Source organism: Scyliorhinus torazame, chromosome 7, assembly GCF_047496885.1.
Source record: "Scyliorhinus torazame isolate Kashiwa2021f chromosome 7, sScyTor2.1, whole genome shotgun sequence".
In the NCBI taxonomy this organism is placed as follows: domain Eukaryota; kingdom Metazoa; phylum Chordata; class Chondrichthyes; order Carcharhiniformes; family Scyliorhinidae; genus Scyliorhinus; species Scyliorhinus torazame.
The window spans coordinates 246,835,582-246,856,700 of record NC_092713.1 but is presented as its reverse complement, the minus strand read 5'-3'; the positions used below and the strand labels follow the sequence as shown (position 1 = coordinate 246,856,700).

At 46.8% G+C, this 21,119-nt stretch overlaps 1 protein-coding gene across 5 annotated transcripts in view; it reads left to right on the top strand.

Annotated features, from left to right (window-relative positions):
* The window catches only part of LOC140426929 (protein phosphatase 3 catalytic subunit alpha-like), a 603,583-nt gene that overhangs the window by 458,533 nt on the left and 123,931 nt on the right, over positions 1-21,119 (top strand). For all 5 annotated transcript variants that reach the window (XM_072512224.1, XM_072512223.1, XM_072512226.1 and 2 more), the window contains 2 exons: positions 355-500; positions 6,179-6,318. In XM_072512224.1, the coding sequence (XP_072368325.1) occupies positions 355-500; positions 6,179-6,318 (286 nt within the window). The remainder of the gene's footprint in view (positions 1-354; positions 501-6,178; positions 6,319-21,119) is intronic.

Below are 21,119 nucleotides of genomic sequence, written 5' to 3'. Positions count from 1 at the left end.
AGCTGGAGTCATTTTATCAGGCCAGCAATTGCTCATTTTAAAAAACAGAGAAAAAAATAATTTTATAAAGTAGCCAGGCTGTGGAGACATATACATTCCATCCCGACTGAACTGGGACATGGGCACTGCACAAAAAACTATTCCTGCAAAATATAAATTAGAGGAAGTGATCTCTGGGATGCAAATTAGTCGGGTTCTACAATGGATGGACAATCCACTCTATCAATTCCAGGTGTTGAAGTTGAAAACTACCTCCTAAAAAGTCTTACCTAATCTTACATGATGGTTTATTATGCTGTTAAAGAATGTTATACGCGTAATATACTAAAATCAACATGGAACTTTTTTCCTCAGGTAAAATCAAGTATTCGGAACAGATATATGATGCATGTATGGAAGCTTTTGACTGTCTTCCCCTTGCTGCACTGATGAACCAACAGTTTCTTTGTGTACACGGAGGCCTTTCCCCTGAAATACACACCTTGGATGATATAAAAAAGGCGAGTTCCTCAATGTTATGGTTTAATATTTTATAGCGTGACAAGCTTCCAGTTTTTGAAACAAAAAAGGTAAAAGTTGAACAAATGAAGACAAAAAGAGAAGACAAGAAGACAGAAAAAAATAAAGAATTGATGAATATGTATGAGACAGAGAATGTCTGAATCGTGAAAGCATGTGAGCTAAGTTAGAGAGAGCTAGCATGCAAACCTGCAAAATCAGTTTCAGCAGTCCTGAAGACTGGTCATGCAGACCATCCACCAGCAGTGTACAATGAGGGATCTACATCCCAAAACATCAATCCACTCCTTCCCCATCCCAAAAAGTGCTGTCACATTCATCCTACTTTGCCAGCACCTATAATCAGACAGAAAACAAAAAGTGAAATTAAGCATGAAAGTTTTTAATTTATTTTAAGGTCAAGGGGCTGCAGAGTGCCCAGTAGAAAGATGAGGTGCTGTTCCTTGATCTTCCATTGAGCTTTATTGTAATTCTGTGGAAGACCGTGAACAGAGCAGAATCAAAGCTGGATAACTGAAGCAGCAGACAGCAAGGATCTCGGGATTAGGCTTCTCAACATGTGCAGCAAAATGATCACCAGATCTACGTTTGGTTTCTCTGATGTGTAGGATACTGTGTCGAGAGCAATGAATGCAGAATATTAGATTAGAAGAAGTACAAATAAATTATTGTCTCACTTAGAGGTTTGTTTGGGGGTCTTGGACAGTGATGTAAACTAAGGTGAAAGGACAGGTATTGCCTGTGCTTCTACACCAGAGCTTTGGTGAGAACGAAGAACAATACAGCACAGGAACAGGCCCTTCAGCCCTCCAAGCCTGTAACGGCCATGATACCACCCTTGGCCAAAACCCTAAAGAACAAAGAACAATACAGCACAGGAAAGTGTGAGTGAGAGAGCGAGCCATTGCAGTGAGAAAGTGAGCATGTGAGAGAATGAGCAAGCTTGCATGAGAGAGCATGCGAGCTATGTGTGTATATGTGTATCTGTCTGGCTCACTCCCAGTCTCAGAGTTTGCACTCTTCCTCGCCCCTACACACGTATACACTCACACCAACTCTCACAGTGGGTGTGAGTGAGGGTCAGTGAGTAAGCATCCTGAAACTGCGGGTGAGCTGGACAAACACAATTTGATCCTCACACGCTCGTTAGTTTTACCAATTGCTCTTTTTAAAATATCAATTTATTGCTCTGACATTGCTTTTTTTTGCTCAGCAAGCTATTTATTTTCCTCATACCTCAACCTTTGATTGAAATTCATATTTAATGTTGCGCCAAACCTTATCTTTCCGAAATATGCTCGTCCCCTTGAGTGGAAAGAAAATTGAAATGTGGCCCCTCACGAAAAGGTTGGGCAAGCCGAGTCTGGAAGAACTATCAATAACAACAATAAGATCATTACTAGCTGCCATTGTAGAATGAAAAATAAATGTGAGCATTGGATGTGATCAGAAATTTTTGAATTTAGTGTTGAGTCAGGCAGCAAAATGTTGTTCAGTGTGAGAACAGGTTTAGCGAGACAGAGGAAGGTGGTGTTGTTGGCTGATTTTTTCAGGCCATATGGACCATCTTTATTAGGGATGGAAGTGTAGAATGCGTGCACATCCATAGTGTATAGCCATTGTTCCACAAAAAGGATCTATGCAGGAGTTATTTTAAAATGCATTTTGAACAGAAAGCTTGCATTAGCAGGGGTTGCTTTGCAGGACAGTCCCATTTTAGGTTATAAATCCAAGGTCAAAGGAGAGATAGTTCATGCACAAAATGGGAAGCAGCTTTTAGCAGAGACTGAACAATGGATGATTCATCAGCACATATGCACATTCAAAAATAAACCTGCACTTTGGTCCTGGGAGACCCGTGGATCTCATCTGTCAGAGAGGAGTTTGAAAATCTTGAATCAATCAGCAAAAAGGCAGTCACATAAGCATAATGCTGCTTGAAGATTCCTTAAACATTTGATGTTCTGACCACTAATAGGAACAAAACACCACTGATTTGGCAAAGTATCACTGGCAAACCCAAGTTCATCAAATAGGCTTTATTCTTTCAAGATTGACATTCTCAACAAATTTAGATCTTCACTTACATCGATAACTCGTTTAATTCTGCTCATCCCATCTACAGATATACATTCAGGGCAGCACGGTGGCACAGTGGTTAGCATTGCTGCCTCATGGCACCAGGGACCCGGGTTCAATTCTGGCCTTGGGTGACTGTGCGGTGTTTACACTTTCCCCCAGTGTCAGCCTGGTTTCCCCCAGGTGCTCCGGTTTCCTCCCACAGCCCAAAGATGTGCAGGTTAGGTTGACTGACCATGCTAAATTGTCCCTTCGTGTGCAAAGGTTAGGTGGGGTTATGGAATTGCAAGGGGGTGGGCCTAGGTAGAGTGCTCTTTCAGAGGGTTGGTGCAGACATGATGGGCCAAATGGCATCCTTCTGCATTTTAGGGATTCTATGATTTTATTCTATGAAATGCATTGATTTTGAATTCTTAATTTACTTGACTGCCTCATTTTCAACCTTTTTAATCATCTGCCATAGATGGTTTGTTTAGGGTGTGTGGTGGTATGTATTAGGGGTCATGTGGGACTGTGAAGCCGTGATGCTATTGGCTGACAGATCCCGGGTCCTGGTTGGCTGCTGACTCCTGGCTCCGCCCTGAAGGCGGAGTATAAGAACCCGAGCTTCCCCCCGCCGCTTCATTCTGTTGCTGAACTGCTGGGGACAAGTCTCGCTTAATAAAGCCTGAATCGACTTCATCACTTCTCGTCTCTCTCGTAAGTCATTGTGCGCTACAGTAGGAAACATTTATTTGCCTTTCCTGAAGACACCACTGAATTCAGACCTTTGAAGAAGTAACTGCATCCAAAAAGCTCCAGAGATATCAAATTATTTTTTCACAAAGGCGTAATGCGGCTTGCAATTACTGTCCATGTTTCTTTATTTTACACAGACGTACTCTCTAAACATTCCAATGTCGAAAACAAGTCATTTTTTTGATCTGACCACAGTTTTTCTATTTTCGGAAAATTCTTTAAGGCATTCACTTTCTGGCATAAGACATACTTCCAATCACATTCCAAACAGGTTGAACGGTAGGCATGTATCCTGTGAAAGCAGCATATGTGTGTTTCCTTTTTGTCCATGTGCTTTGTGTGAGGACTTTTACACTCAGAACTGTTGTCCCAATTTAAATAAACCCAGCACTAAGCCATTTTGTGAGTTTTAAAATAAAGAAGGTTATTTATTATCCCACACTTGCCTCAGAGGTTTGAAAACATAACATCTCATGCACACTGTAACTCACACAAAGACTATATACAAAGAAAGAGAAAAACAATACAATTACAATGTATAATTGATACAGTCTCTCTTGCAATGTAGGCCTATAGTTTCTTAAATGACTTAATGTTTTTAGTTCAAGTAAATGTTTTGAAAGCAAAGGATACTCAGTCAGTTGTGAGGCTTCTTGCAGTTGAATTTCCAGGACATTAATTCTCAATTAAGCTTGAAGTCAGAACATGTTGCATAGAGTCCTTCTCCCACTTTCAATGTACTGCTGTTTATTACTTCATTGACTGTACCTGGTTCAATGATTTTCTGATGCTGTATTTGTTCAGAGCAGCTCCTACTGTTATTTCAAAAGCAGGTAAAAAAAAACATTATCAATATGTTTTATATGGAAATAAGTGTGTATTTTATTGCCCTTGGAGTGAGTATTCCAATTAAATAAAATCAACAGCAAGCTTTTGTGAGTTTTAAAATAAAGGTTATTTATTCTCTCTCACTTACCCTTGTGACCTGTTCCAAGTTCAAAGGCCTGAGGCAAATAAGAGGGTGGGGTTAGACCAATAAACATCCTGTATTTATTCTCACTCACTTACCCTTGTGACCTGTTACAAGTCCAAAGACCTTAGGCAAATAAGGGGGCGGGGGTTAGACCAATAAACATCCTGTGTTTTGGCTTTTCACACGTTGAGACTTTGTGACAGTCAAGATTTTTGTTTTTTAATGATAGGCTATCACAATACAAAAGAAGGTCGATGAGATCCATTTCACATTTATCTATTGAATTTTGATGTCTCTTTTGTCCCTTGTGAAACATTGAGGAAATTTGCTGCAAATCCCATAGTCAGTAGGTTTTGGTACATCCTCAAACAATGAGATGTGTGAATTTTACAAGAGCTGTGAAGTTCCTTCACTTAGCTCCATATTTAATTCGTCATTGATCACTGACTCCACTGTTCAAATGCCAAAAGTCAAATTGTATGCTATAGCCATCTTAAAAGCTTTGGTGTTAACTTTTCAAAATATAGCTTTAAAATTTTAAATATCTTCGTGCCTCTACTGGGCATGATAATCTTTATTGTCAGGGACAGATTATTTGTGCTGCCTTTATCCATTACCAATATGTTTTATATGGAAATAGGTGTGCATTTTATTGCCCTTGGAATCGGGGTCGTTCCTGGTGCTATGAGCACAGGAAACAACCTCGCTAATCCTGCCCAGAATGGACTCTGATTTTTTTTGTTGTATCGTGCCCTACACCAAATTTGATACAGATTAGATGTACCGTGGCTACCTCTGCATGAAATTGTTACTGCCTTATGCTGTGAAGCTTCTTTCATTCTTAATGGCAGAAGAATAAAATATCCCTTAGATCAAATTCTCACTTGACGTTTTGAATGTTTGACTGAGGTGGAGGAGCATGAGAAACTCTAGCTGGAAAGGTGAGGTTTTATTTACCCTCTAGTGGAGTCAAAAGGAGCAGGTGTTCTCTACCCAGCTTCATATTAAATTTACAAACCACAGCCAACCGCTGGCCCCACCACCTCTGCCCCTAGTCCAACAAAGCTACCTAATCTCAATGGCCCCTGAAACAAGCAAATTACTTCTGGGACCATGGTGGCTGCTACAGCTCACTGATAATAGACAAATAATATGTATACAGAATGCAGTGCAATGAGATCATATCCTTATCACATCCATGTTTGAGGTCAATGTGCTTCAATTAGCCAACTGTAATACAGATGGTGGGAGATGGATAAGAACAGGTAGGAGCAAACTATATAAATTGTGCATCAAGTGTATTTTCTCTTCCCCACACAATGTTTGTTAGTCATCCTAATGAGGAACAACATGTTACAAGGGATGTTTAATCATGGTTCTCCCTGCTTTACTAAGCTTTGTGCAGCGAACCAGGAACATGTCCCTTCATTGATTTGGGAACAGGGTTGTTAAACTTGCAAGTGTTGCTCAATCATTCAGGTCACTCGCAAGGCTGCTTAATATGCTGGGACTGGAATTCCTTCCTGAACCCTTCAACCTAACTTCCTCCTTTTAAGATCTTCCTTAATACTTAATTCTATGACCAAGATTTGATCATTTCCCCCATTGCCTCCTTGTTTGATTTTCTATTAATTTTTCCTTTTGTTGTGCTATAAAGCACTGCATTAAAGCTCATCCATCAATGCAAGTTGTTAATTTTTCACAAAATGTAGACACATAGAAAACAGATTTGGAATGAATTTAGTATCAGAAAAAGAGTTGAGTCGAACATCCTATGGGTGCCCATTCTAATGCATTAACATCGAAAATATGATTTTTTTTTCTCATGATGCACAGCAGGATGACGATGAAATGTGCTTCTTTTCACAGTTAGACAGATATAAAGAACCACCAGCATTTGGTCCGATGTGTGACCTCTTGTGGTCAGATCCTTTGGAAGACTTCGGAAATGAAAAGACACAGGAATATTTCAGTCATAATACAGTGAGGGGATGCTCTTATTTTTATAGGTAAGCCCTTAAGATTACATTTACTGATTTACTATATGAACATGACAGAACTGATTATGAAGGACAGTAGTACTTGAGCAATTATTAGGAGTGTGATTAATGTACAATTTTCATATGGATCCAGATGATGAAGGGTGAAGTCCTTTTAACTTTTTTTCTTTAAAACTCATGCATGTTTGCTCAGAGGCAGCTTGTTGCTATATTCCAAAATTAATGGAACACCTTCCTGTCATGATGTTCAGGTAAACATCATGGTACAAACATACATTCATACTGATGGACAGATCAACGGACCAATCAACACACACACAACACCACAGCCAATCACAGGCAAGAGCATACACAGTACAAAACAGGGAACATGACACTTCCCGGGCATTCCAGCAGGAGACAGTTCAGGGCACAGAGCTCACAGCAAGCCACTCAGACATCCACCATGAGCTGAGTGCCACTCCAAGATAGTATTAGGAGTAGGTCCACTGTAAATAAATGTTAGTAATAAAACTGAGTTGTACCATTCGCAACCGTGTTGGTCGTCCTTTGCTGCTTCGTATGGCTTCACACGCGTGACGACCAGCCCTCTGCATCCCCAGTCCAATGGAAAGGTGGAGAAGGGCGTTTTTGGCAGATCCAACTGGATCAGTCCAGCCGAAAGCAGTGCGCCTTCAACACCCCTTTCGGCAGGTTCTGCTATAACAGAATGTCATTTGGCATCATCTCGGCCTCCGAGGTCTTTCACAGGATCATGGAGCAGATGATGGAGAGCATCGAAGGGGTGCGTGTCTACGTGGACGACGTCATCATCTGGTCCACCACATCACAGGAGCACATCAATCGTCTCCAGCGCGTCTTTGCACGAATACGGGAAAACGGTCTGCGCCTCAACCGAGCCAAGTGTTCTTTCGGCCAAACCGAGCTGAAGTTCCTGGGGGACCACATTTCCCGGTCAGGGGTCCGTCCGGATGCAGACAAGGTGAGCGCCATTACAGCCATGCCGCAGCCGGCAGAAAAGAAAGCAGTGCTACGCTTCCTAGGCATGGTCAACTTCCTGGGGAAGTGCATTCCCAACCTTGCCTCCCACATGACGGCTCTGCGCCACCTCGTGAAGAAATCCACGGAGTTCCAGTGGCTGCCCACACACCAGAAGAAATGGGAGGAGCTCAAAATTAAGCTCACCACAGCCCCGGTATTGGCGTTTTTCGATACATCTCGTGACACAAAAATTTTGACTGATGCCAGCCAGTCCGGCATTGGGGCGGTACTCCTACAGTGGGATGACACTGCGTCATGGGCCCCGGTCGCCTATGCCTCGCGGGCCATGACCCCCACAGAACAGCGCTACGCGCAGATCGAAAAGGAGTGCCTGGGTTTGCTGACCGGAATAGACAAGTTCCATGACTACGTGTATGGTCTCCCCCAGTTTACCGTTGAGACTGACCATCGCCCACTGGTCAGCATCATAAATAAGGACCTGAACAAGATGACCCCTCGCCTCCAGCGCATCCTATTTAAACTCAGGAGTTATGACTTGCAACTGGTCTACACCCCGGGAAAGGACCTTATCATTGTGGATGCCCTATCTAGAGCAGTGAGCACACCGCCCGATTCGGAGGGGTTCGTCTGTCAGGTCGAAGCACAGGTGGCCTTCACATCGGAAAATCTGCCAGCTGATGACTCCAGTCTGGCCCGTATTCGCCGGGAGACCGCGGCTGACCCCCTTTTATAACGGGTGATGCGCCACATGACGGGAGGGTGGCTCAAAGGACAGTGCCCGCAGTTCTACAATGTCCGAGATGACTTGGCCGTCATTGATGGTGTCCTCCTAAAGCTGGACCGGATTGTGATTCCGCACAGCATGCACAAGCTGGTCCTCGACCAACTACACAAAGGCCATCTGGGGGTCGAGAAGTGCAGACGGAGGGCCCGAGAGGCGGTATACTGGCCGGGCATCTGTGATGAAATTGTCAATATGGTGCTCAACTGCCCCACCTGCCAAAGGTTTCAACCGGTGCAATCTCCTGAGACGCTTCAGCCCCATGAGCTGGTGATGTCCCCCTGGGCGAAGGTGGGTGTTGACCTTTTTCACGTGCTTGGCAGGGACTATGTAATCGTCATTGATTACTTTTCGAACTATCCAGAGGTCATACGCCTGCACGATTTGACATCGTCCGCTGTCATAAGGGCCTGCAAAGACACCTTCGCTTGCCACAGCATTCCGATTACTGTCATGTCAGACAATGGGCCCTGTTTTGCCAGCCAGGAATGGTCGTCCTTTGCTGCTTCGTATGGCTTCACACACGTGATGTCCAGCCCTCTGCATCCCCAGTCCAATGGAAAGATGGAGAAGGGCATTCACATTGTCAAGCGGCTCCTCTCCAAGGCTGCTGCTGCCGGATCGGATTTCTGCCTAGCCCTGCTGGCCTATCGCTCGGCCCCACTAGCCACCAGCCCAGCTGTTGATGGATCGCGCCCTCAGGACCACTGTGCCATCCATTCTGGTACCCACAACCAACCATGCTCCGGTACTACACAGAATGCAACAGCAGCGCGTTCACCAGAAGAGGGCATATGACACATGGGCAACTGCCGCCTGGAGACGACGTCCGCATCCACCTACCAGAAGGTGGCTGGTCAGCACCTGCCGAAGTTCTCCGACGCGTGGCTCCCCGCTCGTTCTTGGTTCGCATGCCTGATGGGTCCATTCGTAGGCAAAATCGCCAGGCTCTTCGCCTACTTCCACGCTCGCGACGTGAACTTACACCGGCACCGGGCCCTCCTGTTGTTCCTGATATCGACTTAGTGGAGCTTCCTGCCACCATGCCCCTTCCGTCGTCGCCCGTGGCCAGGCCCATTCCTCAGCCGGTGGATCCAGACCCACCCTTGAGGCGGTCAACCCGAATTCGTCGCCCACCTACTAGACTGGACTTATGAGCCTGTTTGTACATTGAACTCATAATACCACTGTGTTTATATGTTTCTGTTCTTCCTTGTCGTTACAGGAGTTTGTTTTGTCGTTCAACATTTCCCTGTTCTTTGTTAATGGTACAACTTTGTTGTTATGTCACACCCAACATCGCCCCTTGTATACAGTTTAGCCCCATGAACATGCTGTAGATATTGCACACAGACACATCCAGCTGCACTCAGTACACATCTCTATTTATAACCACATTGGCACATGTTCTTGTAAAAAACAGGGGATGTCATGATATTCAGGTAAACATCATGGTCCAAACATACATACATACTGATGGACAGATCAACGGACCAATCAACACACGCACAACACCACAGCCAATCACAGGCAAGAGCATACACAGTACAAAACAGGGAACACAACACTTCCCAGGCATTCCAGCAGGAGACAGCTCAGGGCACAGAGCTCACAGCAAGCCACTCAGACATCCACCAAGTGCTGAGTGCCACTCCAAGATAATATTAGGAATAGGTCCACAGATTCTAGGGTTATGATCGAACCATCGTAACCAGTTTACCACTGTAAATAACTGTTAGTAATAAAACTGAGTTGTACCATTCGCAACCGCTTTGGTTCGTCTGTGTAGCAGAGTACCCAACACATCACTTCCCTTCCACAAAATCTTGCGTGGTGAATTTTTAGTTAAAGTGGAGCTGAGATAAATCAAATGCACTTCTCTAGAGGGAGGAAAAGGTGTACTTTTTTTGGTACCATGGAAAGAGAGCTGAGAGTACATCACTTGCCTATCCTTTTGATTCAGAAACAAATGTGAGTTGAGGAATTCAATGAAATAGGAAGATAGAGCAGCTAAACACGTGGCTAAACAGCTGGTGTAGGAGGGAGGGTTTCCATTATCTGGACCACTGGGAGCTCTTCCGGGGCAGGTGTGACCTATAAAAGAAGGACGGGTTGCATCTAAACCGGAGAGGCATAAATATCCTGGCCGCGAGGTTTGTTAGTGTCACACGGGAGGGTTTAAACTAGTATGGCAAGGGGGTGGACACAGGAGCAATAGGTCAGAAGGTGAGAGCATTGAGGGAGAACGAGGGAATAGGGACAGTGGGGCTCTGAGGCAGAGCAGACAGGGAGAAGTTGCTGAACACAGCAGGTCTGGTGGCCTGAAGTGCATATGTTTTAATGCAAGAAGTATTACTGGTAAGGCAGATGAACTTAGAGCTTGGATTAGTACTTGGAACTATGATGTTGTTGCCATTACAGAGACCTGGTTGAGGGAAGGGCAGGATTGGCAGCTAAACGTTCCAGGATTTAGATGTTTCAGGCGGGATAGAGGGGGATGTAAAAGGGGAGGCAGAGTTGCGCTACTGGTTCGGGAGAATATCACAGCTCTACTGCGGGAGGACACCTCAGAGGGCAGTGAGGCTATATGGGTAGAGATCAGGAATAAGAAGGGTGCAGTCACAATGTTGGGGGTTTACTACAGGCCTCCCAACAGTCAGCGGGAGATAGAGGAGCAGATAGGTAGACAGATTTTGGAAAAGAGTAAAAACAACAGGGTTGTGGTGATGGGAGACTTCAACTTCCCCAATATTGACTGGGACTCACTTAGTGCCAGGGGCTTAGACGGGGCAGAGTTTGTAAGGAGCATCCAGGAGGGCTTCTTAAAACAATATGTAGACAGTCCAACTAGGGAAGGGGCGGTACTGGACCTGGTATTGGGGAATGAGCCCGGCCAGGTGGTAGATGTTTCAGTAGGGGAGCATTTCGGTAACAGTGACCACAATTCAGTAAGTTTTAAAGTACTGGTGGACAAGGATAAGAGTGGTCCTAGGATGAATGTGCTAAATTGGGGGAAGGCTAATTATAACAATATTAGGCGGGAACTGAAGAACATAGATTGGGGGCGGATGTTTGAGGGCAAATCAACATCTGACATGTGGGAGGCTTTCAAGTGTCAGTTGAAAGGAATTCAGGACCGGCATGTTCCTGTGAGGAAGAAGGATAAATACAGCAATTTTCGGGAACCTTGGATAACGAGAGATATTGTAGACCTCGTCAAAAAGAAAAAGGAGGCATTTGTCAGGGCTAAAAGGCTGGGAACAGACAAAGCCTGCGTGGAATATAAGGAAAGTAGGAAGGAACTTAAGCAAGGAGTCAGGAGGGCTAGAAGGGGTCACGAAAAGTCATTGGCAAATAGGGTTAAGGAAAATCCCAAGGCTTTTTACACGTACATAAAAAGCAAGAGGGTAGCCAGGGAAAGGGTTGGCCCACTGAAGGATAGGCAAGGGAATCTATGTGTGGAGCCAGAGGAAATGGGCGAGGTACTAAATGAATACTTTGCATCAGTATTCACCAAAGAGAAGAAATTGGTAGATGTTGAGTCTGGAGAAGGGAGTGTAGATAGCCTGGGTCACATTGAGATCAAAAAAGACGAGGTGTTGGGTGTCTTAAAAAAATATTAAGGTAGGTAAGTCCCCAGGGCCTGATGGGATCTACCCCAGAATACTGAAGGAGGCTGGAGATGAAATTGCTGAGGCCTTGACAGAAATCTTTGGATCCTCACTGTCTTCAGGTGATGTCCCGGAGGACTGGAGAATAGCCAATGTTGTTCCTCTGTTTAAGAAGGGTAGCAAGGATAATCCAGGGAACTACAGGCCGGTGAGCCTTACTTCAGTGGTAGGGAAATTACTGGAGAGAATTCTTCGAGACAGGATCTACTCCCATTTGGAAGCAAATGGACGTATTAGTGAGAGGCAGCATGGTTTTGTGAAGGGGAGGTCGTGTCTCACTAACTTGATAGAGTTTTTCGAGGAGCTCACTAAGATGATTGATGCAGGTAGGGCAGTGGATGTTGCCTATATGGACTTCAGTAAGGCCTTTGACAAGGTCCCTCATGGTAGACTAGTACAAAAGGTGAAGTCACACGGGATCAGGGGTGAGCTGGCAAGGTGGATACAGAACTGGCTAGGTCATAGAAGGCAGAGAGTAGCAATGGAAGGATGCATTTCTAATTGGAGGGCTGTGACCAGTGGTGTTCCACAGGGATCAGTGCTGGGACCTTTGCTCTTTGTAGTATATACAGTGAATGGTAGAACCCTCAAGAGTATTGAAAGTCAAAGAGATCTAGGAGTACAGGTCCACAGGTCATTGAAAGGGGCAACACAGGCGGAGAAGGTAGTCAAGAAGGCATACGGCATGCTTGCCTTCATTGGCCGGGGCATTGAGTATAAGAATTGGCAAGTCATGTTGCAGCTGTATAGAACCTTAGTTAGGCCACAATTGGAGTTTCGTGTTCAATTCTGGTCGCCACACTACCAGAAGGATGTGGAGGCTTTAGAGAGGGTGCAGAAGAGATTTACCCGAATGTTGCCTGGTATGGAGGGCATTAGCTATGAGGAGCGGTTGAATAAACTCGGTTTGTTCTCACTGGAACGAAGGAGGTTGAGGGGAGACCTGATAGAGGTCTACAAAATTATGAGGGGCATAGACAGAGTGGATAGTCAGAGGCTTTTCCCCAGGGTAGAGGGGTCAATTACTAGGGGGCATAGGTTTAAGGTGAGAGGGGCAAGGTTTAGAGTAGATGTACGAGGCAAGTTTTTTACGCAGAGGGTAGTGGGTGCCTGGAACTCGCTACCGGAGGAGGTGGTGGAAGCAGGGACGATAGTGACATTTAAGTGGCATCTTGACAAATACATGAATAGGATGGGAATAGAGGGATACGGACCCAGGAAGTGTAGAAGATTGTAGTTTAGTAGGGCAGCATGGTCGGCACGGGCTTGGAGGGCCGAAGGGCCTGTTCCTGTGCTGTACATTTCTTTGTTCTTTGTTCTTTGAAATAGTACAAAATAACTGAGGAGGCCATGGTGATATATAACTGTGGCAAGGAAATTCTTGTGCTTCTTCAAGTTAGAAATAATTAATCAAGTACAGTTACTTAATTTTGAAGTTAGAATTTGGATAACTTTTCACCTTTCATAATTATATTAAAACAATATTCATCCAAAAAGAATCTATGCAAACAATTTGAGGTTCTTTAACTTTGGCAAACAGCCTTGATGCTTGACATTGGACATTAGAAGTTTAGATGGCTATCACTCACATTTTCCCAACCATTGCAACTAAAATGAACTAAGGGACATGTCTTCACAAGCAAAGTCAAGCCTGGCACAAAGAAAGATGAGATTCTGAAGAATAGCCCTACTGAGCTTGAAATGTTAACTCTGTTTCTATTTCCACAGATGCTGTGACACCTGCTGAGTTTCTCCAGTACTTTCTGGTTTTATTTTAGATTTCCAGCATCCACAGCATTTTGCTTCTGTATTACAGAACGATGGTTGTGGTTGCTGAAGGCCAATCAGCTCAACAATAGGGCAACACTAGGGGTTCTAAGTCCAACTACCTTCAGCTGTCTCATCAATGACTTTCTCTCCATCATAAGGTCGGAATGGGGATGTTCACTGATGATTTCACAGTTCCATTCGCAACTCCTAATTGAATGAAGCAGTTCATGCCTGCATGCAGAAAGACCAGGAAAACATTCAGGCTTGCACTGATAAGTGGAAAGTAACATTCACAGCACACAAACAGCAGGCAATTACCATCTCAGATGTGAGAGAGTCTAAATACCTCCCCTTGTCATTCACTGGCATTGCTATTGTTGAATCGGTCACCATCAACGTCCTAGGCATCATCATGTGCCATAAACTTAACTGGTCCAGTCGTCTAAGTACTGTGTTTAAAAAAGCAGGTCAGAGGTTGGATATTCTTTGGTCAGTGAGTCCCCAAAACATGTCCACCATCTGTTAACATACAAGGCACAAGTAAGGAGTGTGATAGAATACTTTACATTTGCCTGGATGAGTGCAGCTCCAACAGCAGCCCAGAAGCTCGACAGCAGGTAGAAAAAAGTAGCCCATTTGTTTGACACCTCGATAACCACTTTAAGCATTCACTCCCTCCACACTGGCGCACCATGACTGCAATGTGTACCATCTACAAAACACACTGCAGCAACTTGCCAAGGCTTCTTCGACAACACCTCCCAAACCCACAACCTCTACTGCCTAGATGACAAGAAGATCAGGCATATGGGTAAACTACAGCCTTACAGGTTCCCCTCAAAGTCTCACACCAGCCTAACTTGGAACTATAATGTAATTCCTTCAGCATTGCTGGATCAAAGTCCTGGAACTCCTAACTTACGACCATATGGACTGCAGCAGTTCAAGAAGGTGCCTTCCCAATAGGCAATAAATGCTGACTTTGCCCTCAATACCTACATTCCATGAATGAATAAATAGGTTTCTTCCAAATAAATTTTTACCTATTGCACCTTCAACTCTGAAAAATTAATAAATGGGTCCAAATTGTGTAACGCTGGAACAGGTTGAGGCAGGTGTTTGTGGTTCGAGTTTGTGGGGGTGGTGGTGGTGGTGGTTGGGGGCATAAATTGTGCATAAATGGGTGCCGTTACAAATGTGTACCCACTTGCCCTTGACCCCGCTGCAATGTTGGGTATGTCAGGGGAGATGTCGAGTCGCCCGCCCCTCCTTGGGCCAGTTGAGGCACTTGGCCAATTAATCTCGCCACCGGGTTAAATGGCAGCAGTGCAATCTGCCGGCAGCTTTTTCACTGGTGGGCGTAAGGAGGGCAAAAACCCTGGCGCAACATAAAATGCTGCCCATCGTGACTTTTTTGCGTTGAAACGTTTCAAAGGCCAATGCAAAGGTAACACATTATTATCACCAGGAATCCAATTACCTCAAATCAGAAAATTTGCTGTCCCTCTTGCAAAATGTTTGGTAAAATAAGTCACTGACAGAGAGAAAATGACAGAAAGTCAGCTGAAAAGGCTTTTTGTCTGACACTAAGATTACTGTCATCTTACAGTTGCCCAGTTGGACTGCTGGTTTCAGGGAAAGCTTTTAATACTTGCTGAGTGTGATGTCATAGCTTCCTCCATTCTGAACATGAATATTCTCCTCATCACTAAATTTATCTTGCTATTCACTGTTGCCACACCTGGTATTGTAGTGTCAAAACAACCCATCTTACAGCGGCAATTCAGCAAATTTGTAGACGATGCAATTCCCTAGGAAATTTACCTTTTATGCAAATGTCTACTGACTGCCAGCCTATTTGTCACATTGTGAGTGTTTTATAATGGCTCAAAACACGTCTTAAGCTATTTTCTCAGGAGAATGCAATTTATTACATTAACATTATGAAAATAGCACACATGGGAGGATATGAGAAAGGACACTGAAAAAATAGAAACATAAACAGCATTATAACAAGATTAAGAAACTATTGTTACTTTGAAACTGGAAATCACGGTGATCACAACTGCACGCAAAATGATATTTGGATTAAACATTTTAAAACGTAGAATATATTTATAATCTTACAACCTGAAGAAAAAAATCTAAGATGCAAAACTCCATCCTATTTGTCATAAATTGTGGAGAATTGTACACCATTGTTGTGAGGGAACAAAGGAACCTTTAAATGCCAACCTTCACATTAATTACAAATAATTATCGGGGAACAAGAAAAACATCGGAGAATATAAGCAGTTGACTAGAATAGGCTCTTTGTTCTCTGGAGTTTTAGAAGAATGAGAGGTGATTTCATTGAAGTGCATAAAATTCTTAGAGGGCTTGAAAAAGGTAGATGCTGCGAGCATTGTAGAGTCTTGAACTCAGGGTCACAGACTCAGGATAAGGAGTAAGCCAGTCAGGATTAAGACGAGGAGAAATGTATTCACTCAGAGATTTGTGAATCTAGCCCACCAGTGGTCTTTGCCTGTTCAATCTTTGAGTCCATTCAGTACTGAGATTGATAGATTTTTGGACACTCAGGGATTTGGGGATGGCAGAAGAATGAAGTTGAGGTAGAAGAGTTAGAAAATCAGCTATGATCTTATTTAATGGAAGAGCAGGTTGGAGGATGAACTCGTGCTTCTATTTCGCACGTTCCTATGCACATACTGGGAAAGGATCCAGCACCAATGACATTTTTAGAAATCAAGTTAGTTGATACATCTTCAAGCAAATGTGCAACTGTTTGGAATTAAGTCAGTATTTTTGAAAAAGCTGTGTGATACTTCAGTTTGTATATATCTAAAATTCTGGAACCACTGAACAACTTCAAATGTGAAACTCAGTCGCTGCTTAGCTGCACCCTCAGATTTTACACTGCTATGAATAAAAGTTGAAAACTAATTGATCTGAATAGAATCATCAAGGCTGTTTGGTCCATTGGGCTCATGCCAGTTTTCTCCAGAGGATTCTGGTCTGTCCCATTCCCCTGCTCGTTTGACGTAAATCTGAAAGTCTATTTCCTTCAAGTGCCAATCCAATTTCCTTCTGAAATCACTGACCACCTTCACTTTCACCCCCTTCATTGGCAGAGAGTTCCAGATCATTATCACTCTCTACTTAAAACAGAGTCTTCTTTACGTCACTACTGCATCTCTTGCCCAAATCATTCCCCATAACATCCTGGTTCCCCAGCATTGCATTTAGGGGGTACCCCAATGATGCACTGGAGAATCCGTTTAGGGCGTTCCCATGCAAAGGTTTACCCGGCCAATTGTCCAGAAGTGCTAACTTCCCCTGGACATTTGCGCTGGGAACCACCTGAGAGAGTGATTTAAATAACTAACTTCAGATGGTTCCGCCAGTTTTACCCTGATAGTTACTCTGAAAGAGTTAGCAGGGGAAAAAAAAATCACTGCTCACTCCAAAGTAATTATTTAAACACCGAGACCTCACCTCGCGCAGGACACTCTGCACACATACACAACTCCCTCCAGTGATTCCCAACTCTTCCCCCCCCCCCCCCCCATCTCAGCCTGACCCCTAACCTGGTGTGACCCGGCCTAACCTGACACAAACCCCCCGCATCTTTCCCAGTCTGACCCCCCCCCCCCCCAACCTTTCTGGTTTGACACCACCTCCCAGGCTAACCTCCACCCCCTCTGGTCTGATCCTCTCTGGTCTGTTTCTCCCCCCTCTGGTACAACACCACCCTCACAACCACTTCTCTCCTACCTGGTCTCTCCCTGCACTCTCCCTCCCCCCCCCCCCCCCCCACCCCCTCCTCCCCTTCCATTGTCTGAACCACTTAAATTTGAAACTTACCATCTCCCTTTAGAATGTCCCTTTAAACAGCCCTTTTACTATTGCCATAAAAAGGGATCATACCTTTCTTCCCTGCGCCCCAGTTATTCCATGGTATGCAGCCAAGGGATGCTTTTCTGCTTCTGTCTCACATAGCCTGAGTGAGGAAGGTTGGGCGAGACAGGGCTTTGGAATTTAACAAAGGTAATTCCTTTGAGATTGCCACTCTGCGGAAGTTACGAGCATTAAGTCTGCATCCCTAGCCCTGAAGGAACTGCTAATTGGAACAGCTTTTCTTTGTCCACCTTATCTAATCTTGTCATAGTTTAGCACACCTTTATCAAATCTCCCCTTCTGGTTCAAGGAGACTAACCCCAGCTTTTCAAACCTAGCTAACCTTGTGCCTAAACTCCTTCATCTCTGGAACCATTCTGGTAAATCTCGGCACCCTCTCCAGGACTCTCACATCACATTCTGCGATGGCCAGATTCAATAATTTACTGTGGCCCAACCAGAGCTTTTTGAAGGTTCCGCAGGGCATCCCTACTTTTGTACTCAATACCTGTATTTATTAAGCCCATAATCACCTATCCTTTGCTAACTATTCTCTCAATATGTCCTGCCACATCAAAGACGTATGCACATGAAGCCCTAGATCCCTCTGTCTCTGGACATTCTCTAGAACTGTACCAGAAAGTCTATATTACCTCTCCTGCTCCCTCTATCATAGTGTATTACCTCACGGTTCACTATATTAAATTCCAACTGAGACTTATCTGCCAATTCCGTTGGCCTAATTGTGTTCTGCAAAGTAGCGGAATGAAACAGCTAGCTTCACTGGCTGTCCAATTTTAATTCAAGATTATCAGTCAGGCTAGCACTGTGGTGCACGTGCATGCACTAGAAGCTACATACACCAATACACAGGGCTTTGTTCTTTATAGTGCATTTATACACATTGGGTGGAATTCTCGCTCTCTCTCCCCACCCCCCCCCACCCCGGGTAGGAGAATCGCCTGGGCGCCGCGCGAGTCCTGCCACGCCGTCCCGACGCCAGAAGGCGATTCTTCCCCCCCCCCCCCCTAAACCGGCGCGAATCAGGGCTGGCCGCTGGGAGAATCGGCGCTTGCCGTTGGTAATGGGCGAGCGGCGATTCTCTGGCCTGGATGGACCGAGCGGCCTGCCCAACACGACAGGTTCCCGCCGGCGCCGTCCACACCTGGTCGCTGGCAGCGGGAACGCTATGGGGGCGACCTGTGGGGGGGGCGAGGGGGGTTCCTGCACCGGGGGGGGGGGGGGGGGCTCAAAAGGGGTCTGGCCCGCGATCGTGCCCACCAATCGGCGGGCCGGCCACTCTGAAGGAGGACCTCCTTTCTTCCGCTGCCCCGCAAGATCGATCCGCCATCTTCTTGAGGGGTGGCCGCGGGGAGGACGACAACCGCTCATGCGTGGGTTGGCGCCGGCCAACCCACGCATGAGTGGGTGACGTCATTTACGCGGCACCGCTTTTACGCGGCACTAAGGCCCAACACGCGTAAATGACGCGGCGTCGCTCCTAGCCTCCTGGGGGCGGAGAATAGGGGGCTGGGAACGCCCTCCGACGCCGGAGTGAAACACTCCGGTTTTCACTCCGGCATCGGGACTTATTCTCCCGATAGGAGAATTGCGCCCCTTCTGTCCGTTTCAATTACACACGGCTTGTCTCCGTCGCTTTTCAAAGAAGCTTTAGGACATTTAAATTCTTTGCTAACCAGTATACAGCACATGGGGCGGGATTCTCCAACTCCACGGCGGGTCGGAGAATCGCCGGGGGCTGGCGTGAATCTCCCCCCCGCCGTGTCCCGAAGTTTCCGCCACCAGAGATTCGGCGGGGGCTGGAATCGCACCGTGCCAGTCGGCGGGGGCGGGGGCAGGAATCGCACCGCGCCGGTCGGCGGGCCCACCCCCACCGATTCTCCGGCCCGCGATGGGCCGAAGTCTCGCATCTGGAATGCCTGTCCCGCCAGCGTGGATTAAATCTCCTTTTGAATGGCGGGACAAGGCGGCGCGGGCAGGCTCCGGGGATCTGGCCCGGGGGGGTGCCCCGACGGTGGCCTGGCCCACGATCGGGGCCCACCGATCCGTGGGTGGGCCTGTGCCGTGGGGGCACTCTTTTTCTTCCGCCTTCGCCATGGTCTTCACTATGGCAGAGGCGGAAGAGACCCTCTCCCTGCGCATGTGCGGGGATGACATCAGCAGCCACTGACGCTCTCGCGCATGCGCCGACCCGCGTCGCCCGGCGAAGACCTTTCGGCCCCGGCTGGCGGGCGCCAAAAGCCTTTCCCGCCAGCCGGTGGAGCACAAACCACTCCGGCTTGGGCCCTAAAGGTGCGGAGACTTCCGCACCTTTGGGGCGGCCCGACGCTGGAGTGGTTCCCGCCACTCCATTACGCCGGAACCCACCGCACCGCCGGGTAGGGGAGAATCCCGCCCAGAGTGCCGTAAAAATTTGGAGTGGCTTCTGTGTAGATCCTCTCCATTGAACCTCCAAGGTTTCCTGCCCTGATTCAGTTTGCAAGGAACCTTTATCAGAGGGTTGCCTAGAAAAGTGGATGGAAGTTAAGTGGTTAGTTTTTTGTCTGATCAGGTTTGGAAATCGAGGGTGCATTCTTGCAGCCCCGCTAGCTCGAGCGCGGGTAGAAGTGGGATTTGCACCGGCGCAATCTCAGTTTGAGATCTTCTCAATCCCCCCCGTCGGTGATAAGGCGTGTACCTGATTTCCATAATTACTACGCTTGATGAACATAGCGCCCGCCCGTTGGGCGCCATTCTCCCCTGCCGCGCCGTACCAGAGAATCGATGTTTACGCCATTTTTCCGCTCAATGCCGGTCCGACGCCGTCCCGCCATTCTCCCAACCGGCAGGAATGGCTGAATCGTGGTCTGCGCCGTGCACGTCGGAGAAACCGCAGAGAGTGCAATCGAGGCGCTTCATACAGGCCCCTGCTATTCTCCAGCTCGGATGGGCCGAAGTCCCGACGGCGTACAGGTTGTGTGCGACCAGGGGATGAGGATTATGCACGTTTCCGCCCAGTATCCGGGAAGCGTGCATGCGCCTTTATTTTGGCAAAGTGGTTCATCCCCGCAATTTTCGAGGGTCACCCACCTCGGTTGAGGGGCTGGTTACTGTGCGACAGGGGTTATCCATTGTGGCCGTGGCTAATGACGCCCATACGGAGGTAACAGACCAACGCAGAGCGCCGGTACAACGAGGCGCACGCAGCAACCAGGGGTGTCGTAGAGAGGTGCTTCGGTCTCCTCAAAATGAGGTTCTGGTGCCTGGACCGATCAGGGGGCGCCCTACAATACGACCCTGACAGGGTCGGACGGATCGTCATTGCATTCTGCGTTCTGCACAACATCGTCCAACAGAGGGGCGATGTCATGGAGGAGGAGGACTCACGTGAGGCCGAAGAAGTCGCCGACGATGATCATGAGGAGGGGGAGGAGGGTGTGGTGGGGGGAAGAGGAGGGGGGGGGGAGGTGGGCGGGAGGGCGGCAGCGGGGCATAGACACCATCGAGGCGTGGGATACGGCCGAGAGGCCGCACGGGGCAGCGGGCACGCGATGCGCTGATCAGCGCACAGTTCGTTCACTAGGGGGAGGGCATAGTTCTTCAGGGCACTGGCACCGTTGACCGCACGCGTTGGCACCACACAGCACCCCCCTCACACACGTCCCACACCAACGCCCAACCCTACCAGA